General features: G+C 33.5%; 1 protein-coding gene and 2 pseudogenes across 1 annotated transcript; all 3 read right to left on the reverse strand.

The window, feature by feature from the left end:
* Positions 1-1,644: 1,644 nt before the first annotated feature.
* LOC126704569 (cationic peroxidase 2-like) lies at positions 1,645-3,913 on the reverse strand. Its single transcript, XM_050403567.1, has 3 exons — positions 3,439-3,913; positions 2,960-3,122; positions 1,645-2,157 (listed from the first exon to the last, which is right to left on the reverse strand). Exons 1-3 carry the CDS (start codon positions 3,829-3,831, stop codon positions 1,748-1,750), a joined length of 966 nt encoding a protein of 321 aa, XP_050259524.1. The 5' UTR covers positions 3,832-3,913; the 3' UTR covers positions 1,645-1,747.
* A 6,160-nt stretch (positions 3,914-10,073) lies between these two features.
* LOC126704572 (cationic peroxidase 2-like) lies at positions 10,074-13,354 on the reverse strand (annotated as a pseudogene).
* Positions 13,355-15,938: 2,584 nt separating this feature from the next.
* LOC126704825 (cationic peroxidase 2-like) lies at positions 15,939-22,646 on the reverse strand (annotated as a pseudogene).
* Positions 22,647-27,866: the final 5,220 nt, after the last annotated feature.

Raw genomic sequence — 27,866 nt, forward strand, 5'->3', positions numbered from 1 at the left:
CTTTGTGCTTGACCATGACTTGACTCATCTAATATACTTTTAAAAATCCGTTTGCCCCATTCAACAAAGTTTCCAAAATAACTAGTTGTTACATATAAGAAATCAAGTACCCAATGTACTATAAATCAAATGACACTTCTTCCTTCCCCCATAAGAATAGGATGAAGGGTGAGATCATAGAATCAAAACCCATGAGTCATTTGAGTGTGTATATAAATTTTTTATTTAATATATTTTAAAATTATTTTTATATAATTTAATCTTTTTAAATACATATACTATTTATAATTAATTATTTATACATATTTTATTACATTATATCAAGTAATTCTGTCCTATATAAATTGACCTTTTCGTGCATGGCTCTAGTTTGCCTATGTTGCTGGTTGTCCTGGTCTTTCTTGGTGTGTCATTGCATTGGTGGCTCACGGATCCTACTCTCAGTTTTACATAGTCCAGCTTTGGCCTAGTTATTTTATAGCACAGGCAATTCTCAAGCCCAAAGCTGGCTGAGGAAACTTACTTCTTTGGGGATCCTGATAATTATCAGTGACTTAACTAGAACTTGCATAATATACCTTAAATTCTTGGTTTATCTACCCTTTAGGTCTGATAGTTATGTATAGACTACTTCCTACACCCCCCCCCCCCTCTCACCATTTTAACTATTTTGCATACACTTGAACATAGATTTACACATTCTTGTCTAGGCTGTCCCAAATAGTTGGTTTTGTTTGTTTAGAAGAGTAACAAAATTTGATGGCCATTTGGTTGATTGAAATTGCACATTTGGTATTATGTTGAGACGTTTCCTAAAAAGTATCTATGTTGATTGAAATTGCATATAGCTATGACAATTTATTTTTGCATTGTCTTTCTAATAATTGGTTGGGTTGCCATGGTTCATATTTATATTTTCTTTCTCTTGAAATAAATATATTCTTTAACATGCACATAGCACTAATCCAAATATATGTTAAATATAATGTCAAATATACAGACCAAACTGTTCAACATTAGATTATATCTACTTAAATACAATTATCAAAAGTACAAGGAAATGAAAAATACATAATGGCAATGAAATTTCTAAGAAGGCGAAGGCTATTTAGGGTATTTCACTTGGTGAGGCATTGGATCTAATAAATTATTATCTGTTCATTCAGTTTCTCTATTAAAGTAATTGCCAACCGTGATCCGTGCATCGATTGGTTAAACACGTACTTGGAGCTGTGCATTGAAAAGAGAGATTGTCACTACATTACAAGTCCAATTGTATATTGGGGTAAGAGTTCAAATATAGGTTAGTATAAGGTACTGAGATTCCTTTACTTGTAACCGCTTGTTTTGATAATAGAGGATTCTCGGGAGTGGTGACCTTAAATTCACCCGATGGAGTTTTGCCTCAGTGATTTTCCCCATTCGTAAACAAATCACCTGTATAAATTTTAATTTCCTCTGCATTTAGTTATTTGGTGATTTGTTTGTGCTACCATGCGTATTTCATGTTAATTGACTTAATTAATTCACTTGACTAATTAATTGATTAATTTACCTAAGAGGTCAATACATTCTTGGTCTATCAAAAAGAATCAATGATATTGTTAAAGGGAAAGAAAATGTAATTTTATAGAACAAAATTGCTAAAATTAATACACACACATATATATAATAATATTTTATTTAAAACAATTTAGGGGGGCCATTGCTTCCCTTAGTCCAAGGGTGGTTCCATCCCTCTATATCATCAATTAATTTTGGAACATATTTTGCGAATTTCACCAGCATTGCCTATCTTTACCCCAATGTTACTCATTTTAATCATGGACTTCACAAATGCCAAGTTAAAGCTCCGGCCCATTGAGAAGTGCTGGACAATGGTTTTTGTTGAAGTATCAGCCCACAACATTTGATCAGACTCAAGGATCCCTCGCCCATTTCTCAAATTTGTAAAATAAGAGGTGTCAAACCTATTTGGGCTACCAGTATCCAATGCAACTCGCTTTGAATCATCTCCATTTTGTGGGCAAAGTGCTCGTAATTGAGGAAGGAATGATGGATCGATGGCTGGGTCCATAGCACCATTCCCTACTTTAGTAAAATTGTACGTTCTGTATTTGAAGGATTGGCAAGCTGAAGTTCCTATGGTGTGTCCTCCTGTTAGAAATGACAGAAAAAAAAAATGTTAGGTTATGTTGAAGTATTTGATGAAACAAAAAAATAAAATAAAATAAAAAATTGTAATAAAGGTCCATAGCATAAAACTGTAAAGGGTATATCTCTCTCACTAGATCTCTTGTGTCATTTTTGTTTTCTTTTTTAATGATTGATTATTGCTATATTAATGCTTATTGTAATATATTTTGTTCACCATCAGTCCAAAGCCTGAAAAAAGTGAGGAAGATAATTTAACACTTATCTCACTAATTAAGTGAGAAAGCACTCCGCAATGGGTACCACGGCTCAAAATGGAAGTTTTTTGTCTTCTTCTTTAAGACAAAAACTAAGAGATTCTTGTTACTAGACTAGTTCCTCATAAGTAAAGCTCAAATATAGTCTGGTAGTTACTCCTTGTTAAACAATATTACTCTCATAACAAAGGTATCTAACTGTGCAGTCAGTAGTATGAAATCCCAGAGGCTTTATACACACACAAAAGATTTAAAAAATTAATGTAACAAAAATAAAATTGATATCATTTCAATAACTATATAATAAATGAATGTTTAAATTACTTTTTTTTTTTTTTTCGTTATTTGTAATATGTCAATTTGTAAGATTTATATATTAAAATTTGTAATATTCTTAGCATTACCTTATGTGCGTATTATTTTCAACTTATTGATTTTTTTTCTCTTTACCGACAATAATCACGGTTTCATTGTTTAGTAGCGCTTCTCTTACTCACTTTCATTACAAAACGTCAAAACCTTGCCTGCTTAAGTCAAAGAAAAATTACCAGCGAGGGCCACAAGATCTAGAGTATTGAGACCCAAAGCAGAAAACTTTTGCTTTTGCATAGCGACTGAGTCAGTGAATGCTGGCAAATTGGCAGTATCAGATGCCAATGAAACCCTCCCGTCTCTGCGTCCTAAGGGAACAACCCAACTTGGTCCATTTGTCTGCATCATAAGTCCCAAAGGGGGATTAATTATTAACCAAACTTTTCAAAGAACAGAGAACAAACACTACACCGAAATACAAATGCATACATTGTTCTATTTTAATAAAGTTTTCCTTCAAATAGGACTTTCCTTTTACCGATTAACATGGTTACTCATAAAACCATTTACGTGTATCATTTAAACAAGTCACATAATCTATTAAATAAATCATGTAACAAAATGTACACATAAATGATTTTATCATTTACCAATTGGCTAGAAGAATTTACTTTTATACTAGTTTGGAATTTAACTTTTTCCATGTGATAACTACCAGAACAACAGAATCACGGGCAGCAAGGGCAAGAATATCAGCACAAGAGACAATGCCAGGGCATGCAGCTTCAAGTTGTGTCTTGGCATCATCAATAACTTCATATCCTCTCAGTGATAGGTTAGGAACAGCTGTTCTTTCAGTGTTAGACCCTGAAATAAGGATAGAAGCATCACAACCCTGCACAAAACAGTCATGAAAAAGCATCCTCAACAATCCAGGAGCCACAGTGGGATCAGAACGGAAATGAGATTGAACTGTTGAACGAACAATTGATTCAACTAGAGGACACGAAGCGGAATAAAATCCAACTATTGTGCATTGGCCATGCACCAAGGCAAGCAAGAGATACGTAAGCGAAATCCATATATGGCTGGAATGTCCACTCGCCATTGTGACTAAAGAACAATGACAGCAAGAGAAAGAAAATCAAACTACTAAATAACTACTACTAGTCAGTTCAATTCTTAATAGAAGTATTTTGAATTGTTAAAGAAATAGCTTGTAAGCCAGAGTTATATATAGGCAAGAGTGAAGTCAAATTTTTGTAACAAGTAAACAAAAACGGCTATTCAAATTGAAATGATTCCAAAAAATTAGATAATGTATGGCCCGGATTCTAGCTGGCTTCAAGAGTTTGTCCCCCAATCATTTCCATAATTTGCATGGCTGTCTTCACGTAATAGTGTTTCAACTTTCACGTGAACACGAGGCAGAGTTTTTTTGTCTTAAAATTACTTAACCATATCCATTTATAACTTAACCCCACCTACATTGTTGAAAAAGTGATAGGACAAGTAGAGGTGTACAGAAAACCCACCGACCTGCCAAACCCAATCCAATCCAACCCGACCCATCGGGTTGGGTCGGTTTTTAAGGCTTGGTAGGTTAGGTTGGGTTACAAAAAATAATTTTATAGCGGGTCGGGTTGGGTTTGGGTCATAAAATTACAAACCCACCAAACCCGACCCGACCCACCCATATTTAATATATATTTTATATTTAATAATTAAAAAAAATCAATTGTAGGTATATATATTATATATTTAATAATTTAAAAAAAAAACTAGTTGTAGAGCAACATTTCCTCAATTCCTCCTACTAATACTAATTTAATATATATATATATATATATAATATATTATATAATTAATAAATTTTTTTAAATAACCAATTCTTATTATCCTATATAAAAGCCAATTAGTTCATACAAATCTTAATAAATTACTATTGTTATTTAGTCATTAGTGTTGAGCCTTTAAGGAGTTATATTGATACTAATCTTTAGGTTTTTTTTAATATATTAATATTTATATTTTTTTTTACTCAATTTAATAATAATAATAATAATAAAAAAAAAAAATTGTCTAACTCATGGGTTGAACCTGACCCAACCCGACCCATGTGGGTTGGGTTGGGTTGGGTTGGACTTATGTGATGGGTTGGGTTGGGTTGATTTTTTTTTGACCCACCATGGTGGGTTGGGTCAAAAAATCCCCTCAACCCGACCCATGCACACCCCTACGGACAAGTTACTATATAGGTTGTTTCCGAGAATGAATGAAGGAAAGAGATACCAAGCTTATCAAAAAAAAGACAGACTCAGTTTTTGTATTGCACGCTTTAAACGCTAGACTTTTAAATGAAATATTTTAAACCCTACACTTTCTTTTTTGAGAAAATAAACCCTATACTTTCATAAATAGTAAGTGTTCATCTCCTGACCGTGGAATCATTTTTTTTTGTTTTTCTTTTTTTTTCTTTGGGTACATTTATGAAAGTTTGGGGTTTAAAGTGTCCAATTTAAAAGTACGGAGTTTAATTTGTTGCTATGATAAATCTGTTCCTTTTTTTTTTTTTTTTTTTTTTGTAGTTTCCCCTAAATTTTAGTATACAAGATAAATATTAGCCAGAAATTATGGCCTTGTTTGGATTTATCTTTTTCATCACTCATCACTCAATTTTCTTCACTCATCAATTATTACCCATCACTCATCACTTATTACCCATCACTCATCACTTAAAATATCCTACTTGTTTGGTTTTTTTTTTTCACTTCCTATCACTTAAATATTTCTACTGTTTGTGGGACCCACTGTCGGAGCACCATGTCAGTGAGTATAGTTAGCTTACCCGCCTCCTTCAACTCTTTTCATTTCAATTTCTTCTCCTTCAGTCACCATTGCCCTGTCACTCTCCCAACACAAACCCAAACCCAGGTAAGATAGAAGACGATCGGTGTAGCAGCGACGCCGATCGGTGTAGCGGCGGTGCCGATCTCCCACCTTCGATGTGTAGTGGCGTAGATTGGCACCGATCTCCCACCTTCTTAACCCAACGCCGATCTCCACGTTTTATTGGTGTTGATTTTTGAAAACCCCAAGGCTTGATTTTTGTGGGTATTGTTTTGTTTGTGCTCTGTTTTTTCTGTTGTTGTTCATGCCCCTTTCTTTGTCTTTGTTGATTGCACTTTATTGCCCTTTTTTTTTTCTTTTTTTTTCTTTTTTTTTTTTTTTAATGGTGCTTGTGGTTACCTCTATTGGTGCTTGGCTGAAGAGAAAGCACACAAAAACAAGATTAAGGAGAGAAAAGTTTGTGGGTTTGTGTTTCTGTGTTAGTGTGTATGATCTAACTCATGTGTTTATGGGTTTGATTTTCTGTGTTTGAGAAATCGGTACCCATGTGTTTCTCTTTTTTTTTTTTTGATAAAGTATATTTGGTGTTTCTGTGAAGAAGAAAAGAAAGAAAAAGAATGAAGAAGAATAAAAAAATGGCCGTTGGAGTGAGTCTGTGAAGAAGAAAGAAAGAAAGAAAGAATAAGAAAGAAAGAAAGAAAGAAGAAGAAAAAGGTGCGCCTAACGTGACTTGTCTCTGGCTGTGGGTCCTATGAACGTGTGTTTAATTACAAAAATGTCATTGGAAACTGAGTTATGGAAACTGAAAACACCTAAAATGTGTTTTCAGTTTCCATAACTCATAACTCAAAAATCAGAAAATTGAGTGATGGAAACAAAAACTGAAAACAAAATCCAAACAAGCTTTTCTGCATAGGTCTCACCATTTTTGAGTTATGAGTTATGGAAACTCAAAATCCAAGCACCCCCTATGTAACTCATCTGGTAATCATTTTTTGGTGTTTTCAATAAAGTCGTCAAGATTTAAATTCCTCATTCCCTAAATATCGAATATATATATATATATATATATATGAGATGAGTTCAAGCTACACCTAGTATAACTTGACAAGAGTTACACCTTTTTCTAACCATAGAATACCATTAGATCTCATGGTTAATAACATTCTATGCCTTGTAATTAATATTCTAAATATTGCATTAATGAGTTACCAAAAATCACCATTTTATTTTATTCTTTAAAATTAAATGTTTTCTCTCTCCAATTCCAAAGCACACACATTCTCTCTCTAATCTCATCTCCTTCTCCATGGCTTCACCCTTTCCACCACAAGACACATGACATCTCATATATATATCTCTGATAATAAAGAAAAGAAATTAAGCAAGAGCCAAATCACTCCATTTGTATTGTGTTTAAAGGACAACCAAGTTTTTCTCCCTCTCCCCCTCCTTTTTATTTATTTATTAATTTATTATTTTGCTTGGGCCCCTATGACTGTGGATCTAGCAAATTTCTACCAGGGATGTGAACATGAAATCTTAACCTTCCACCACTTATGACATTAAAACCCCAATTTTTGAATTGGAACATGATTGGTAGTTTGGTACAAACTCTAACAAACGTTATGAGATTTTAATGAAAGCTTCCGTAGTTCCACCACAACATTGGATATCAACAATTCTTATCAAATTAAGTGTTTATTTTAAAGGATTTGGAGGTAAGAGCATTTAAGAGAAAAGTTGTCAATTTGATGGCTTACAAACTCAGAAATTGCAATACCCATATCATTAGCACTTTTTTTTTCTTTCTTTTTACCGGAATTTCTTTGTCATCCCAATGATTGAAGTGCAAAACACCGAAACATACTATGCAAACTTCAAATACTGCCTCAACATTTGATTTCTCATAATTGAATAAACTGCTTAATTTTTAAGAAAGCCTATAACAGCTATTCGTAGATGAAGATATGAGATTCATGTATCTGTTGTGGAAAGGATTAAGGAGTGAAGCCATGGGAGAAGGAGATGAATTTAGAGAGAGAAGATGTGTACTTGGTGATTAGAGAGAGGATGCATTTAATTTTAAAGAATAAGAAATAAATAGAAGGCTTTTTTATTTTTATTTTTATTTTTTTGAGAGATAAAAGGAAGATTTTTGGTAACTCATTAATGCAATATTTAGAATATTAATGATAAGGCATGTATAATTTTTTAACGGTTAGATCTAATGGTAATCTATGGTCAGAAATGTGTAATTCTTGTCAAGTTATACCGAGTGTAACTTGAACCCATCTCTCTCTCTATATATATATATATATATATATATATATAAAACTTGTTGCACGCATATACCAACTTGCAGATAGGTTAGTACTCTGTACACACAAACTGAATTAATCTCTGGGTATTTCTTCAGTGAATAAGAAAAATTAACCCCACCTTGGTACCAATAAAGTATAAAACATCCGTAAGCAACAACTTGCAAAATAAAGGCCCGACAATACGTTGGTTGTACTCTAAAAAAAAAAGACAATACGTTGGTTGTAAGTTGCTATTGAAAAGGGCATTATACCGACTTTCAAAGCAGAGAATGACTATGAAATTATTAGGATTAGGAACCAATCCAACTTGATAGCGAACCCGGGACAGGTTCAATATTTATTAGAAGGCCAAAAGACGAATGTTAAGGACAAAAATTAATACTCTTATTATTATTATTATTATTATTATTATTATTATTATTATTATTATTATTATTATTATGTGATTAAAGTAACACACTATTTACACGTACATACTATTAACATCAGTTTTATCAATTTCATTATGTCACCTGATACAAAACATTATGAAACTCTAATTTTGTCTCTCAATAATTATTATTGGAGTAAAAGACAACCCTAGCTATACGGCTAATAGTGATTACGTTTATGCAAAATGGCCACATGATTTCGTTGACATCGTCTCTCTCATTTTGGATATTCTTCTCGTAGATTCAGGAGTAGTGATTACTTTTAAGCAAAATCCCCACTTATTTAGTTCACTCCGATGCTTATTTTAAATATTCTTCTCGTCGATTATACATACAGCAGGGAAAGATATCAATCAGGTCGCCATAGATTGCACTTGAGTCTTGAGCCACTCATCCATTATTGTGAAATAGTCAAAATTGCAGTTGGCGTATTATATAGCGTGATAGGAACTTAGGAAGCATTGTTTTGTGGAGGATATATGACAGAGGTCAAATACTTCAAAAGTATGGAAAAGACAGGCGATAGAGAGATTTTAAGAGGTACGTACAGCCTAGCTTCTACAGTTCTCCTTTTCAACCAGTATAATAAGTCTAGAGTCCAGTAGATCTATATATATGAGATTCAAAACAATTTACCAACTTATCATTAGTTCTGAAATCCTATGATAAGAAAATAAAAACATTCTACCAGCTGTAGTCATCAATAGTTCTGAAATTTTGAAAAATATATTGTATTTGTAACTTTACTTTAATCATATATATTTTAAAGCATTTCTTCCAACAGATCACAAATGGTCATATTCAACTCTACGTAGTATGTTTAAAGCGGCCAATTACAAGATGCCAAGTGATATATACTTAGTGGATTCCACTATCACTATTCAGAGACCAATGAAAATATTTCAATCGTTATTGAATAAGAATTATAAAGATTTCCCAAGAGCCAATCGCACATCAACATATGTTAACATATTAATTTAAGTGACATTAGGGGTCTAATTAAATGCTGCCATGTGATATTTTAAATTAAGACAATTTGGCTAATTAAATTATGTCATGTGTCCCTTGGAGAACAAGACGTTAAATTATGACACATGTCATCAATGATAGTGAATTATGTGCCATCACAACTTCTCAAGACTCTTGTAAATAGAGTTCCTCCTCAATCTTGTGAGACAACATTTAGAAGTTTCAAAACTCTGGAGGAATCAAACTTTAAAGACTTCAAGAACTTCAACCTTCAAATATAAATCATTCAAGTCATCCTCCTAGATCTAAAAGTGCACTGGAATCAAATTCCAAATCGTTAGAAAACTTCAAGAGATTGCAAATTAATAAAAATCTATGGATTCAAGTCTAAAGTCCTGAAGAACTTCCATTACAATCTTTGAAGGCAAAGAACACAAGAACACGAAGAACGAAGGATTTCTAAAAAACATATAGTTAGAAATTCATCATAATTTCTTTTCAAAGATATCTCGATCCGTTTCCTAATAAAATTGAGGAGCATCTAGTGTTTGAATCAAGATTATACTTAAATCAAAGATTTATTCAAAGAGATCGAATCGGAGGAGAATTATGTTGTAATGGAATTTAATTTCAAAAAATTGTGCCTACTCATTCATCAATACAAATATTCATTTATGAAACTATTTCGATTATTTGATTTCCAAACTTAAAATTCAGTGCTTACGATAATATTTACTATTCACACTAGTACAAAATATCATGACTTTAAAGCCAGCTTTCCACCACAAGCAGTGGGTCAAATAGGAGGCCTCTTTATCAATCTCTTCTTCACACTCCATTAATTTTCTTTCCATTTAATTTTGGAGGTAAGGGTACTTTATAAGTTACAATACTTTTGTAGGCAAAATTTCACACCAAATTTCATATTTAATTGTCACTTACTTGTTTGGTTGAGGCCATCACACACACACACACACACACACACACAATATTTAATTGTCACTTATGGGATTATATCATCAATTAATTTTGGAACACACTTGGCGAATTTCACCTGAATTGCCTATCTTCACACCAATGTTACTCATTTTAATCATGGAATTCCCAAATTCCACTCTGAAATTCAAACCAAGCAACAAGTGTTTGACAATGGCTTTTGTTGAAGCATCATTCCACAACATTTGATCAGACTCAAGAATCCCTTGCCCAATTCTCAAATTTCTAATATAAGAGGTCTAGTGCAACATGCTTTGAACCATCTCCATATTGTGGGCAAAGTGCTCGGAGTTGAGGAAGAAATGCAGGGTTGATGGATGGGTCGATAGCACCATTTCTTACTTTATTGAAATTGTACATTCTGTATTGGAAGAACTAGCAATCTGAAGTTCCTATGGTGCGTCCTCCTATTAGAAAGAGAAAAAAATGTTACCTTTGGTTATGTAAAAGTAATTGGTTAAATAAAAACTTTGTAATAAGGGTCCATAGTGTAATCACCGCGCACCCTTAGTACGATGATCGCTTTACAAGTATAAGTACTTATGGGGTGTGCAGGGAAAAGACCGAAATTCAAGTCTCTAGGAGTGAACTTCACACACATAAAATTTTTATTTTCTATAAAAAATAAAATTAAATAAAAGGGTCCATAATGTGAAATTAAAAAAGCTATATAGCAAGATCACCTTGCTCATCAAAGGTCTTATGTGTGTGTCTCATATTTGTTTTCTTTTGCAATAATTGATTATTTTCTTAATTAAATTATGGCCTATATATATAAAATTTAATACTTATCTCACTAATTAAGTGAGAAAGTGCTCCACGATGGGCCACAATCTCAAAAGAGAAATTTTTGCCTTTCTTCTTTAAGACACAAAAACTAAGAGATGCATGTTACTAGACCAGTCCTATGCAGCTAAAGCCCAAGTACAATTTGTTAGCTACTCCTTGCTAAACAATACTTCTCTCGGATCTAACTGTAATGGTTACAAGTGTGAAGTTGTCGAGACTTTTGGAAAAAAAAATTACTGCTAAAAGATTACATACTAACATGCAGTGGCGGAGCTAGGATTTTAGTTTAGGGGGGGCAAGATTAAAAAGAACAGCGATAGTTACATACTATGTGTACAAAACACATAGCTGAAATTGTGTTCATGATTTTGAATTATAAATGCAAAAACGTCAAAATGAACCTTGGCTATAGATGACTTTGGTTAGAACAAACAAAAGTTACAAAACACCTTTTGGAAATGATGTGACTTTAAACACATCTTAAAAACTAGTAAGGATTTCCTCTAGACACTTTAAATTCAAAACTTTAGAGAGCCAAGGGAGCTAGAGTGAAACTCCCCTGATTCATCACTTTAAAACAGAGTGTGTTTCCCACCTTTTGAAACTTTGCAGCAATAGCAACTTGTTGACCCATAAAACCCATGGATTAGCTCATCGATATTCCCTCAAAAATATTGATTTTCAATCATTGTAAAACACCAAAAGTGCCGTAAGACTTCTAATAATTATCAGGAAAAAAAAAAAAAAAAAAAAAACTATCGTGAGTCTATAATTAAGTTATGAGTTTGGTTTTTTTCTTTTCTTTTCTTTTTTTCAAATAAAATGTAAAACTTATCTTTTCTTAGCAAAATAAATTGTAATACTTGTCTCTTGACTCTTGGTTAAAAAGAGCAAACTAATCTAAAATTCTGGCAGGGGGGTTGGGGTTGGGGTTGGGGTTGGGGGGGGGGGGGGGGGGGGGGGGTGAGGAAAATAAGCGTTAGACTGTTTGGGGGAAGGTCAGGGGGGGCAGTTGCCCCCTCTCGACTCCCCCTAGCTCCGCCCCTGCTAACATGATAAAATACGATCAGTGTCATTTCAACAAAATGAATTTTTTATTTACTTTTTGTGTGTGTATTAGTAACCTATCAGCTTGTAAGTTTTATACATTAAAATTTATAGTATCTCTAGCATTACCTTTTTTGTGTGTTATTTTCGTTTTCCTATTCAACTTGTTGAGTACTGTCTCATTAGTCGTTACCAACAATAATCATGGTTTCATTGTTTTGTAGAACCTCTCTTCCTCACTTTTGTTACAAGACCTTGCCAGCTTGAGTTGGAGAAAATTAAGTTAAATTACCAACGAGGACCACAAGATCTTGAGTATTGAGACCCAAAGCAGAAAACTTTTGCTTTTGCACATCGATGGAGTCATTGAATGCTGGCAAATTGTCAGCATCAGATACCAATGAAACCCTTCCGTCTCTGCGTCCTGTGGGAACAACCCAACTTGATCCATTAACCTGCATGATAAGTCCAGAAGCACGGTTAATTATTGAAAAAATAAAAAATAAAATAACATGTACCCACACAAATATGTTCAACATTCTATTTCTACTTTTCCCTCGTCTTATACCACCAAATGAGATGAGAATAAAGTTTTTCTTCCAACTAATTTGAAAAAATTTCCTCCAACTTATTACATGACGACTTGTAAAATCATTTACAAGTTTAAACAAAGCTACATGATTCATTAAACAAGTCATATAATTAAAATGATACGTAATTTTTTCAATCACCACCTAATTAATTGGAGGAATTGATCTCTGAACTATTTTGGAGGTAACTTTAACAACAGAATCACGGGCAGCAAGGGCAAGAATATCAGTGAAAGAAACAACACCAGGACATGCAGCTTCAAGCTGAGTCTTGGCATCATCAATATATAACTTCATATCCTCTCAATCCAAGGTTAGCTACAGCTTTTTTCTGAGTGTTAGGATCGTCCATAAGGACAGAAGCATCACAACCCCGCATGAAGCAGTCATGAAAATGCATCCTCAACAATCCAGCAGCCACAGTGTGATCAGAATTGAAATGGCATTGAACTGTTGAGCTAACAATGGATTCAGCTTGAGGACACGTAGTGGAATAAAATCCAACTTTTGTGCCTTTATGGCCATGCACCAAGTAGGCACCAATGGCAAGCAAGAGAAGCATCCAGAAATTGGATATTTGGTTGGAATTTCCACTCACCATTATGACTTAGAGAATAAAGACAGCAAAAGTATTGTTTATTACACACAGACTGTATTAAAGATTTGGCTTGTGAGCCAGAGTTATATATAAGCATTGGTGAAACCAAATTTTTCGAACAAGTAAGCGAATAGAGTTGATCAAATTGAAAGATTCAATAATATCATATGATGGATAATTAATAAGATGGCCCGCTTCAATTCATTATCAAAATATATCATCAATACATCATATTTTTTGACCAAGTAAGCGAATACGATTAATCAAATTGAAAAATTCAAAAATATCATATGATGGGTAATTAATAGGATGGCCCGCTTCAATTTATTATCAAAAAATATCATCAACATGTCATCTGCATAGTATTTTGTTGCATAGTAGTATATCATCAACAACTTGCAAAATAAAGGCCCAACAACTCATACATTATTGGCGAAACTACACTATTAGTCATGTTAGAATGGCTGGCCAAGCTAACCCAATGGTTATTGTTGCATAGTTTTCTCTCATTGTGTTCATATTTTTCTTCTACTAGTGCCATTCTCTTTAATAAAATAATATAATGTGTGTAATGTGTTAATTTTTATAAGATGTGATTTTGGTAATTTTAATTGATAATAAGTAATATTTTTCTTATTTAATGTAATAAAGACATAAGAATAATTAATTTGAGTAATTACATTTTTTATCCTCTCACTTTTCTCCACAACCAAACAAAAGAGTTTTTTATCGCTCCATTTTTCTACCCCCAACAAAACACAATGAGAGAAAACTAAAATCACTTCTAGCCTCTCACTTTTCCATCTCTCTAACCAGTGGCGGCTTTAGAAATTTTTTTAGGGTAATCACTAAGAAATTTAAATTATACAAAATCTAATAAATCGATAACTTAAATATTTGATACAATTGCATGCAAGTCGAGTCGTTATGGAAAACAAAATTGTTACGACTACAAAGCCAAAAGAATAAAACTACTGTCACCATCAAAGAGAACTCACAACTACAATATTTTTCTTGGTACCATTTTTTAAGAAAAATGAAATTAGAGATATTTTTAATTGAATAGGTTGAACGAGCTACAAATTTGAATTATTAGTGATTTTTAAAGGGATTAAGGATTATGTTTGGGGGGCAAAGTTAATTTTGGATTAATGCTAAGTCCACAAATTTTTACAATTAATCTTAGGCAAAAAACTGTTATTGGTGGGTAAAAAAAAAAAAAAATCAGTATTTGGCCTAAATTAGGATTAGTAACAACTTACCACATTGGATTTGATGTTAAATTATTGTGAAGATGTTGTAAATGTAGCATTACTCTCTTTTTTGTTGAACCCAAATTTTTGTAATTCTCAAGTTAGGGTATTCAATATTTTAATTAAGGTAGTCACAATAGGTTAATTTAGTATATAATATTCTTTTAGCAATGTATATATACATCTTTTTGTAGTCAGGGTAGTCCTGTGACCACCTTGACTTGCATGTGTAGCTGCCTGGCTTGCATGTAGAGCCACCAATGCCTCTAACTAAACAAACCCTAGCAATTTTGGAAAAACCCCACAAGATATCTAGTGTTTTTAAATTTATATATGTATGGGGAGTAATAAAAGTTTAGACATTATATATAGACCATTAAAGTCACATATAAAATGTTATAATTGCTAAAAAAAATAGTTAGAAATAATCTCCAACATTAACAAACGTTTAATTATCAAGTAGCACAACTCTTGTCAATAATTATAGTAAAAAAACACAATTTTATACAATTTTGTTAGACATTCAGTCAACCAAGTATCTAACGAGCTTTGGGTAGAGTCTTTCATTGCACACTTGTTAGACATTTGGTTAAATAAAAATCTTGTTAGACATTTGTTAGACATTATAAAATATAAATGCACTCTCCAAATGATTTTGATTGTTTCTTTCACATTATAACTTTATAAGTGATAATAACACTCTTCCACTTACAAAGTGGGATAAAGCGACATTCTTCCACTACTTAAATGGGATCAAACTTGTATTAAAACCTATTAGGATATAAAAAATACCCAAAACTTGTGACTTTTCCAATATTATTAGGTTGGAGGGAAAAAAATATCTAGTTTTGAAGGGCAGATAATGGCTAGCAATTGAGTGTGGAGATTGGGTCAACATGCTAGGGGAGAGATTTTATAATGAATTTAGTCTAATAAACAATCTTGGAAAAATAAAGAGACGGAAGTAGAGTTTTGCATTTGTCTTTTGTGTTGAGAGAAGGGTGTAAGTAATTGCTGATAGGCCAAGAATGTATTGAACCCCTTGTAATAAATTAACCAATTAATTAGCTAAGTTAATTAATTAATTCAATTAACATGCAATACGCATGGTAGCACAAACAAATCACCAACTAAGTTACTATGCAGCGAAAAATAAAGTTACAATACTCTTTATAAGTTGCAATACTCTTTTTTGATCCCTCTCCTTCTAATTTTGGAGGTAAGTGTACTTTATAAGTTACAATACTTTTGTAGGCAAAATTTCACATCTACTTTCATATTAAATTGTCACTCACTCGTTTGATTGAGTCCATCACACACACACACACAAAATACCACCAAGTGAGTTGATACTATGGGATTATATCATCAATTAATTTTGGAACACACTTGGCGAATTTCACCAGCATTGCCTATCTTCACACTAATGTTACTCATTTTAATCATGGAATTCCCAAATTCTACTTTGAAATTCAGACCAAGCAAAAAGTGTTGGACAATGGCATTTGTTGAAGCATCATTCCACAACATTGGATCAGACTCAAGAATCCCTTGCCCATTTCTCATATTTCTAAAATAAGAGGTATCAAACCTATTAGGGCTATGAGTGTCCAATGCAACTCGCTTTGAAACATCTCCATATTGTGGGTAGAGTTCTCGGAGTTGAGGAAGAAATGCAGGGTTGATGGATTGGTCGACAACACCATTTCTTACTTTAGTGAAATTGTACATTCTATATTGGAAGAACTAGCAAGCTGAAGTTCCTATGGCATGTCCTCCAATTAGAAAGAGAAAAAAAATGTTACATTTGGTTATGTAGAAGTATTTGACGAAATTAAAAAAAAAAAAAAAAAAAAAAAAAAAAAAAAAAACAGAACAAAACCTTCGTAATAAGGGTCCATAGTGTGATCACTGTGCACTCTTAGTGTGGTGGTCACTTTATAAGTATAAGTACTTGTGTACTTGCGGGACGTGGAGAGCAAGAGTTGGAGTTCAAGTCTCTAGGAGCAAATTTCACACACATATACATTTAGATTATGTTAGAATAGAATTTCTCTCTTTCATATATATATATATATATATATAATGGTCTATAGTGTGAAATTAAAAAGGCTATATAGCAAGATCGCCTTGCTCATCAAGGGTCTTGTGTGTGTGTGTCTCATATTTGTTTTCTTTTGCAATAATTGATTATTGTCTTAACTAGTCGCCAACTCGTGCTATGCACGGGAACCTACCTATTTATGTGGTGAACTAAATTGATTTTATAAAATTTTTAATTGATTAAGAAACTATATTATTGCATGAATTGCTCTTGTATAACTTCAATTTGTGTTACAATTTGATAAAGAAGTCATTGTTTGAACGTGCAATGACTTACGAAAAATATTAAAGAATAATTCATGACTATAAACTTATAACTATTGAAAAGAATCAAAAGATTAAGAGCTTAAAAATTATAAAAATATATGTGTGTGTGACTACACAACAGAGAAATATAAGAGAAAAATTTGTTACACTTAAAATAATAATTCATGGTTATAATTATTGAAATTTTCCAGATAGTTTTGGATATTACAAAAATATAACTCAAAAAGTCAGATGTTAAAACTTCCAAAAGGCCAAAAAATATTAAGGAATCATAAGATTTACATCCTATAAATTATTGAAACAAAACTATATATATATATATATATAAATGATTTTATAATAGAGAAATATAAAAGAAAAATTGATTACCTTCAAAAGAATAATACATGGTATAGTTGTTGAAATCTGCTAAACATGTTCAAATATTGCAAAAACTAACACAAAATATATGACTATTCAAAAGAGAAAAATAAGAAGAAGAAAAAAGTACATGAACCTATAAAGTAATTAGTTTTAAATTTTAATGGGTCTAAACTTTAAACAAAGAAAAAAAATCACATGTTAGGTTGTGTTCCTAGCAACCTTGAAAGTAAAAGTAAAGAGAAAAAAAAAACATGAAATACCATCAGCCAATAAGTTTTAATGGGTTTAAACTACAAACAATGAACAAAAATAATCATAAACAATCATAGGTGCAGGGTTTGGTTACCAAGATCAGATGGTTGTAAAACACAACATTTCAACATTGATTTAGGGTTATGCAGAAGGCAACATAAATGACAGAAAATTGTTTTTACGTTGTCTGCTATGCCAACCATCTAAATATATTAATTCCAAAAAAAATTAAATAAAATAATTCCTAGAATTATATGAGATAATTAAGAAGAACATCAAGCCCTTGCGTGGATGTTATTTGTGGACGGCTATCCATCACTGCAATTCATAGACTTTGTTGTTAATAAGACAATCGAGTTCAAAACTAAAAGCAATTAGGTGGCCTTTGTACTACAGGATTTGTTCTCGTTGAAGAATCAACTTGCTTCCTGCTATGGCTTCAATTTGATATGTGTGTTTTCTTTGTGAAAATTTGAGTGAGTATGAAGGGTTTCGACCTTGGCAGAAGTTTATATTTGTGAAAATTTTTGTTATAGAATTTTAGTTGAAATAGAATTTTCAAGCTTTTGAAACATATATCTAATAGAATTTTATTTAAACTAAACTATTGTAATACTTGATAAGATATAAAACCAAAAATAAAAAGAATCTAAAATAAAAAGAAAAAGAAAAAGAAAATAGTGATGACGTGGAAAATTGTGGGAGCTCCAAAGGCTATTTTTAAGCTTTTGAAACATATATCTAATAGAATTTTATTTAAACTAAACTATTGTAATACTTGATAAGATATAAAACCAAAAATAAAAAGAATCCAAAATAAAAAGAAAAAGAAAAAGAAAATAGTGATAACGTGGAAAATTGAACCAAAAATAAAAAGAATCTAAAATAAAAAGAAAAAGAAAATAGTGATGACGTGGAAAATTGTGGGAGCTCTAAAGGTTTCGGTTTTATATATATATATAGATTAAATTATGGCATATATTTATTCTCAATGTAATATATTTTATTCACAATCAATCCAAAACCCCCAAAATATATATATATATATATATATGATTTAATACTCATCTCACTAATTAAGTGAGAAAGTGCTCCACGATGGGCCACAATCTCAAAAGAGAAATTTTTGCCTTTCTTCTTTAAGACACAAAAACTAAGAGATTCGTGTTACTAGACCAGTCCCATGCAGCTAATGCCCATGTATAGTTTGTTAGCTACTCCTTGCTAAACAATACTTCTCTCGGATCTAACTGTAATAGTTAGAAGTGTGAAATTGTCAAGACTTTTGGGGAAAAAAAAAAAAATATATATATATATATATATATATATATATAATACTGCTAAAAGATTACATACTAACATCGTAAAATAGGATCAGTCTCATTTCAACAAAATGAAATTTTTACCACCACACACCCTTGGTGCAATTATCACTCCACAAGTATAAGTGCTTTTAGGGTGTAAGAGGCAAGGGTTGGGGTTCAAGTCTCCAAAAGGGAGTTTCACACACATATACACTTAGATTAGGCTAGATTAGAATTTTTATCTTGTAAAAAAAGAAAAAAAAAGAAAAAAAAAATGAATTGTTGATTTGATTTTTTTTTTTTTTGTATATTAGTAACCTATCAACTTGTAAGTTTTATACATCAAAATTTATGGTATCTCTTGGATTACCTTTTTTGTGTGTGTTATTTTCGTTTTCTAATTCAACTTGTTGATTATTGTCTCATTAGTCATTACCAACAACAATCATGGTTTCATTGTTTAGTAGCACTCTTCCTCACTTTTGTTACAAAACCTTGCCAGCTTGAGTTAAAGAAAATTAAGTTAAATTACCAACAAGGGCCACAAAATCTTGAGTATTGAGACCCAAAGCAGAAAATTTTTGCTTTTGCATATCGATGGAGTCATTGAATGCTGGCAAATTATCAGCATCAGATACCAATGAAACCCTCCCGTCTGTGTGTCCTGTGGGAACAACCCAACTTGATCCATTAACCTGCATGATGAATTATTGAAAAATAAAATAAAATAAAAATAACAAGTACCCACACAAATATATTCAACATCCTATTTCTAATTTTCCCTCGTCTTATTCCACCAAATCTGAAGAGAATAAAGTTTTTTTTTCCTACTGATTTAAAAAAAATTTCCTCTAAGCTATTACGTGACAACTTATAAAACAATTTACAAGTTTAAACAAAGCTGCATGATTCATTAAGCAAGTCATATGATTAAAATGATAAGTGATTTTGTTATTCACCACGTAATTGATTGGAGGAATTGACCTCCGAACTAGTTTGGTGGTAAGATTTTCTATAAAATAATTACCAGAACAACAGCAGAATCACGGGCAGCAAGGGGAAGAATATCAGCACAAGAAACAATGCCAGGACATGCAGCTTCATGCTGAGTCTTGGCATCATCAATAACTTCATATCCTCTCAATCCAAGGTTAGCTACAACTTTTTCTGAGTGTTAGGACCGTCAATAAGGATAGAAGCATCACAACCCCGCAATGAAACAGTCATGAAAATGCATCCTCAACAATCCAGCAACCACAGTGTGATTAGAAATGAAATGGCTTTGAACTGTTGAGCTAACAATGGATTCAACATGAGGACACGTAGTGGAATAAAACCCAACTCTTGTGCCTTTATGGCCTTGTACCAAGGAGGCACCCATGGCAAGCAAGAGAAACGTCCAAAAAATGAATATTTGGTTGGAATTTCCACTCACCATTATGACTTAGAAAATAAAGACAGCAAAAGTATTGTTTATTTCATGCAAATTGTTTTAAAGATTTGGCTTGTGAGCCAGAGTTATATATAGGCATCAGTGAAGCCAAAATTTTGGACCAAGTAAAAGAATTAACCTACTGGGTGATTTTAAGGTCACCACTCCCGAAAATCCACTATTATCAGAACAAGCAGTTATAAGTAAAGGAATCACAGTACCTTCTACCAACTTACAGTTGAACTCTTACCCCAATACCCAATTGGACTTATTTTATAGTGACAATCTCTCCTTGTAATGCATGGTTCTCAGTACATGACTAACCAATTGCGCGAATCCCAATACGCGACTTTAATCACCAACTAGAGAAGGTTGTTAGTTGCAAAGTTTTTCAGTTCATCCAGACGATGAAGATCAAGAAGATGCTTGGTTACAAAATCCTACGGTGCACAAACACAGCAGCTTCTTCACAAAAGAGATGAACTAGAGAAAATTCTGTTTCCGATCACAATCTGCATGAATAGACTTTGCTCAACACTTGTGCAACTTGTGTCACCTTTGACGGCCCTTAAAATAATCATTTTATATATCTAGAGTTGTGAGAAAAGAAGGCCCAAACACATAATCACGAATTGGAAAAAAATAGAACAGAAAAATCTGTTTTTCTTAAACCTCGACAGATAGCTATCTGTCAAGCTGCTGTCGAGCCACGGGGCTAGAACAGCTCTTAAAGCTCGATAGATGTTAGCTGTTAAGCTTTAATGACAGGCACTTTCTCTGCTTGAATCTTGTACAGACTTGCATGGCTCTAACACTTAATCTTGAAACAAGGTTTCTTGAAGTATTAAACACATCCTACATCTACCCAAATACAAGTAAAGTGCATTTTGTCAAAGGATTAGCCAATTACATAAAATAGTAACATATGTTCCTAACATGTGAAACACATATGCCCTAACAATCTCCCCCTTTGGCAATCCGAGACAAAACCACAACAAACAAATGAACATATGAGAGAAGTCATAAATCACTCAACTCATATTCACTTGTTGAATACAATAAAATTTATCCTAACACAAACTCTTGAAAAACTTTGCAAGAAGAGAGTTTATGGCAAGTACACTTTGACAACCTGTATTTTTGAAACACTTTAAACAAAACTCATCAAGGCATCTTTGTGTGAAACAGAAATAATAGATTGCATATAAGTAATGTGCATAAAGAGAGAAAAGAAACAACACATGTAAGGATAGGTGAAAGAAACATACATCAACATATAAAAAAAATAAGTATAATGTACGTCAATAATGGTCACAAGACCCATGTACAAGAATAAATGTATCTAAAATAGAGAAAAGAAAAATATACAAGTAATCCTCACTACATCCTTCAAATATCAACACTCTCCCTAACAAAATGGTCCTATACTAACTCTCCCCCCTAAGTATGACCACTCTCATATCTAAAACTACTTCCCCTTTTTGTCACAAGTGACAAAGGGTAAGAGTGTCAAGTAGACATCTCATCTGTACCGGAATAGCTAGCATCTCCATCATCATCATTCTTAGAAGCAATAGCACCATCATCGTCATCCTCATCCTCAGCCTCAGAAACCTCTGGAGTAGGTGGAGGAGAAGTCTCAAAGATGAAACCACCCATGATTGCCTGCTGTTGTGCAATACAGCTGACACAGATGTTCACCTGATACAGCTCAGTAGAGAGTGTATCAAGGCAAGCATCCATGTGCTGAAGCTGTGCCATGATGTCCCCGAGAGTCACATCGCTCACAAAAGAGAAGGGAGTGGATGTGGATGGAGCCGAACAGGTGGGAGGAGTTACTGACCCAAACTGCCTCAACCTAAACTGCACCTCACTTCGTTTAACGGTAGCGGCATCTATGGCACACATGTAGGTAAAGTGGTTGGACGCTGGAAAGGGAACAAAAAAGTGGTGTAAAATCTTCGTGATAGCCGAAGGAAAGATAAGCTTATCATGAGTCGCCAAATCCCTATGAACATCTATGATAGAAAGAATAAAGTGAGAAGGAAAATCTATAGTAAGATGCTTAAGAAGGGACAACAAAAATCGAGCACGAGGCTTTGTGATAGAGTTATAGTGAAAAAGAGGGTGGAGAACAAAAGTCATGACCATGTTCAAAAATCGAGGGCCTTTTGCAAAGCCCGAACAGTAAGTGAACTGACGGTCACCCCACTCAGAAGGGCGCTCACAAAAAGCAGAGATAAGCTCGTCTTTAGACATAGTCTTCAGACGATCACAACCAAGGTAGTCAAGAAACTCTACCCTAAGGACATAGAGCACATCTGCAACAATTTGTGGTGTGACAATAATGCACATACCTCGAACACGAGAGATTAAATAAGGTACTAAATAATCGAATCCATGCATGTTGGAGTAGAACTTTTGGATCAGCATGAATGGACATGTGACTAGGACATCACATAGTGACTCCCAACCCCAACTGTGAATGACAGTGGGTAGGTCAATGTTGGCGAAGTCCGCCAGGATGACTTGGCGTTCAGAATGAATGCCTCGTCGAGAAAAGTTCTCCGAGAAGGCCTTTTGAGCATCCTCATCACGGAACCGAACAGATGAAGGAGTAGGATCAGATGAAGTGGATGCCTCGGAACGAAGAGGGTTTCAGGACGGAGTAGACTTGTGCTTGGGTGCCATAGACACAGACTAACGCAAACAAAAAAGAGGGGGAGAGAGAGACAATCAGAAAAGTCCCGAAAACAATTCAAATATATCAAGATATATTGAAGAGAAAGAACGTATGCATGGGAATGCATGAACATGTGACATGCAATATAAAAAGTATCATGGGCTTAGCCTAATCCAATCCTACCAGCACACAATCAATTACACACATCTAAATGCATGATAATACTGTTATAATGCTCATGAGATGTAATGCATGAAGTTTTTTAAGATCAAATCTTTAAAACTCATCCCAAAATTTGAACAAAAACTCAACAATTTTGAAAAACCCCAAAATTTTTCAAAACCCCAAAACCTAGATCTAAATGCATGAAATGCATGAAGAATGAGAGAAAAAGAGATCATACCAAGTGATTTGAAGCAAGGAAAGGCCGAAAATCACGTGGGTTTGAAGGTTTTGAGAAAGAAGTGAGTGTTTGGGAGGAGAGGAGACAGACTTGTCAAGAGAGATGGAGGAAAGTGAGAAAGAAATCGCGAACAGTGCTTAAATAGGAACCTTTTAAAGCTCGATCGATCGGGATGTGTCGAGGAGCTGTCGAGGTTTAAACGCATGTCCTAGCTATCGAGGTTCTGTCGAGGAACAATTCAACAAAAAAGTTTATAAAGAAGCTCGATCGATCCAACTAGCTGTCGAGAAGCTATCGAGGATTTAGAAGATATGTCGATCGATCCACCTAGCTATTGAGAGGTGTCGAGATTGCGATAAAAACCAGCTGAAGAGCTCAATAGATAAGCCAGGTGTCGAGAGGTGTTGTGGAGGTGTTGAGATTGCTTAAAAACAGTTTTTTAAGAAAGGAAAAACACAAATATGAATGCAATTAAGCATGCAACTCAACCAAGGATCCAATCAACATTTTGAACTCTCAAAAACATCCCTTCAACAACAAATTTGTTAGGTTCTAAGGAATTATGAACTAATGTATTAGAACTTCATTTTGTAATGTTGGCAAACCATGATCAAAACGTTTTAGTCTTGTTTAGACTTTTAGACTTGCTCAAAGTATGTGCTTTTATGTAAAGCTGGAATCGAGTTACTGCAAGATTTACTATGTAAATTTTCCTGGCTCGATCGATCGAGAATTAGACTCAATCGATTGAAAGTCGTGCAGATTGTTTTTTCTGCAGAATTTCCAACTTAGCCCAAGCCCGTTTGAGGTGTAGGGTTTTATGTTTTGCCTTAAATATAAAAGGGAAAACCCTAACCACGTTTTAGTGTTGCTTTTTATGCTGTGTGTGTGAATCTTCTATGAGATCTAGATGTGTTTGCCTTCACATACACTTAGGGTTTCTAATCTCAAGATTGATGTCAAGAGCTTGGTGATCAATTCAGTTGCTGCTTTCAAGAGCTTAAAGATACACAAGCAGGAGTGCTTGTACTTGCTGGGAATCCAAGAAAGAAGTAATCTGTGGACTCGGAGCTATCATGGGGTCGTGGTAGTAAGTTTTCTACTCAAGGTAGCAATAGGATGTTAGTGGTCCAAGTCGCTATTGTATAAACTTCAATTCTTTCATAGTGGATTCGTTTTACCTTGAAGATAGCTAGGTTAAATCCTCCCCAGGTTTTTTATCAGTTTAGTTTTCCTAGGTTATCATATTGTTGTATTCTTTATTTTCCGCACTTTACAATAATATAATATTTGTGTTAACGTAGATTTGATAATTTGACTAAGTAATCACTTGGCTAATTAACTAGGTTAATCTGATTGTGTTTTAAGGGGTCTAAAAACAAACAAGTGGTGTCAAAGTAGATTGCTCTCTTGTTGTAGATCTTTTAATCTAGGAGCTGATCCTTGACCCCGGTTGTCATGGAACACAGACACTCTCTTGTTATTCCACCTTACTTTGATGGGAACAACTATGCTTACTAGAAAGTAAGGATGAAAGCATTCCTGAAATCTATTGATGAGAGATTTGGAACTCCGTTGAGTACGGATGGGAGAAGCCCACTACTCCTGTTAGTGAGTGGCAAACTTCTCAGAAAGAAGCAGCCGCTTTTAATAGCAAAGCTATGAATGCTATTTTCAATGCTGTTTCTATGGAGGAATTTAAGAGAATCTCTAATGTTGAGATTGCTTATACTGCTTGGAATATCCTCCAGACTGTGCATGAAGGCACAAAGGCAGTTAAAATCAATAAGTTACAACAATTAACAACTAGATTTGAAAGAATTAGGATGTCTGATGATGAATCTTTTGATAAATTCTATGCTAAGCTTAATGATATTGTTAATTCTGCTTATAATCTGGGTGAAATCTATGATCAATCTAAAATTTTTAGAAAGATTTTTAGATCCTTGATTGAAGATTTTAGACCCAAAGTGACTGTCTTCACTGAAAGCAAGGATGTGGACTCCATCCCTGTTGATGAACTTGTAGGATCTCTTCAATCCTATGAGTTGGACCTACCTAAGACTAGCAAATCCAAATCAATGGCTCTTAAGTCTGTTGATGATGTTGATGTGAGTGGATTTGATGATGAGCTGTCTACTACAGAGATTGCTTACCTTGCCAAGAACTTTAGAAACTTTCTTAGGAACAATAACAAAAGGGCAAGTGGTAAAAACAATGCTGAACCTAGAAATTTTAGGAGGAATGATCCCACTAAGGTTAATAACACTGAAAAACCTAAATAGAAAGTAGGTTAACCTTCTAATAATTCTATGGGTCAACAATATTTTGGATCTCAAGGGTATGGTCATATGAAATCAGAATGTCCTACATTCTTGAGGTCTAAGGGTAAGGCTATGACTATAACCCTTAGTGATGATGAAGTTTCTGACAATGAGTCTGGTAGTGATGAGGATGGAAACTTCATTACTTTCACAATTACTATTGAAAGTGTTGTTATTGAAAAGAACCCTTCTGATGGGGAACTCTCTGAGGATGCAGATTTACAAGAATTACAAGAAGCTTATAATAAACTTTGCAAAGTTGCTGCAAAGGATACTATGAGTGTTGATTTAGGCTTAAAGAAAATTGTATCTCTTGAACTTGATAAGAAAAATTTGCTTGTGAAACTGTTTGATGCTAATGAATTGTTGAATAATGTGAAAACTGAGAACATGTTTTTGCTTGATAAAGTTAAGAATTTGGAACTTGAATTATCTGTTGCTAGAGAACAAACTAATAGGTCTGCAAGCTCCAAATTTGATCATATGCTGAGTGTTCAAAAGTCTCCCTCAAACAAAACTAGTCTAGGTTTTGTAGAAAGCATCCCTGTGCCTGAACCACATTCCACAAACTTTGTTCCTTCTTCTGAACCCCCTGTGAGTGAGGTTGTCAAACTCGTAGAAGTTACATCGCCTAGGAAAATTAGGGTTGATCTTCAAGAATCTAAACCTAAAACTTCTAATCCTCGTAAGGGCAAGTTGCATGATAGACCTGCATGAATTTGTCATTTTTGTGGAAAGTCTGGGCACATTTATCCAAACTGTTTCAAGTTGCAAGTTGCTAAGTGAGCAAACAAGCCAAAAGTGCCTGTGCCTCAAGCACAAGATCCTATGGTACTTATTGGTGAATTGGTAAAGGCTCTAAACCTTTATTCCAATCTTGGAGTTGGTAATCATTCTAGTGTGAATAAGAACTCCAATACTCGAGGTGCATCTAAAAAGTTTTGTATGCAAAAGGCTCAGTCTAATTAAGTCTTTCTGACATAGTCCTTGTGCTTCATCACTCTACTCCTTGTGACCATTCTTCTTTGTTTCTTTTGTTTTCTTTTCTTTTTTAGGATTTGCATTGCATAACATTCATGCATTTCATTCTAGGTTTTTTGTTATCTCTTTTCAAAAATTTATAAAATAAAAAAAAAATAAAAAAAATAAAAAAAAAAGAAGGAAAAGGGAAGCAAAATGTGTTTTGCATTATTTGTCTTGGATTTGATATCAAGGTTGGTCAATTTATTTTTACATAACATGTGTATGTACCTTGTTTAGCTTTGATGAGCTTATTTTTTGCACTTTACTAGTCTGAGCTTTGCAATGCATGTTGTGTGGGAAGATGTTTATAGTTTTTGATCACATGATCTTGATCTTGAAGTCACATGCCTTTGATTGTCGGACTTGAACTTATTTAGAAAGGTATAAATAACCATCTCACCACTATTTACTAGCCAATCATGAACGCCTTAGTGCATATCGTAAGATTCTATGCTCGAGAAAGTGTAGCACATGCACAAAAAGAACATAAGGTGTAGCCTCGGTTTAAATGCTAAAATTAGTGTGTACATTATTGGGCTTTAATAACTTCACAATCAAATAAAATTGGTGTGTACATTATCCTGGCTATTTTAATAAGTTTCTAATCAAATAAAATTGGTGTGTATATTATGAGGAAAAATCAAGAAACTTACATTATTGCAAACTTTTATTCTAGGAGATGTGAGAGTTATATGATGTACCTCTTTAGGTGATAGTCTCTCTCAAATTTATGTGATGAATTTTGTAGAAATTGTGATTGATTTTTATTTACATGTCACCTCACATGTATCTCAAGCTTTTGCTAGTTGCATACACTACACAAATTATTCTTTACTAAACTTTGTACATGTTATTGTGTGTGATTTTGGTTTGGCCAACTAAGTTTGAAAATTCCTTGAGTTTTATGTAAAACATGTTTGTTGTTTGAGAATTTAAGGATAATTGATTGAAAACCATATTTTTGGGAAATCTAGGTTCAATACAAGTGTTTTTGAAGAGCATTCCATCTCATACTTGTGCATTTTATTCATAAAATTCAATGCTTTGAGGAGTTTTTGCAAAAAAAAATTGCTCTATTTTTCAAAAAATTGTGTTTTCTAGATTTTCAATCGATCGAACCTATTTTTCGACCGATCAAAAAT

The sequence above is a fragment of the Quercus robur genome, chromosome 11, assembly GCF_932294415.1.
Source record: "Quercus robur chromosome 11, dhQueRobu3.1, whole genome shotgun sequence".
Taxonomy (NCBI): Eukaryota; Viridiplantae; Streptophyta; class Magnoliopsida; order Fagales; family Fagaceae; genus Quercus; species Quercus robur.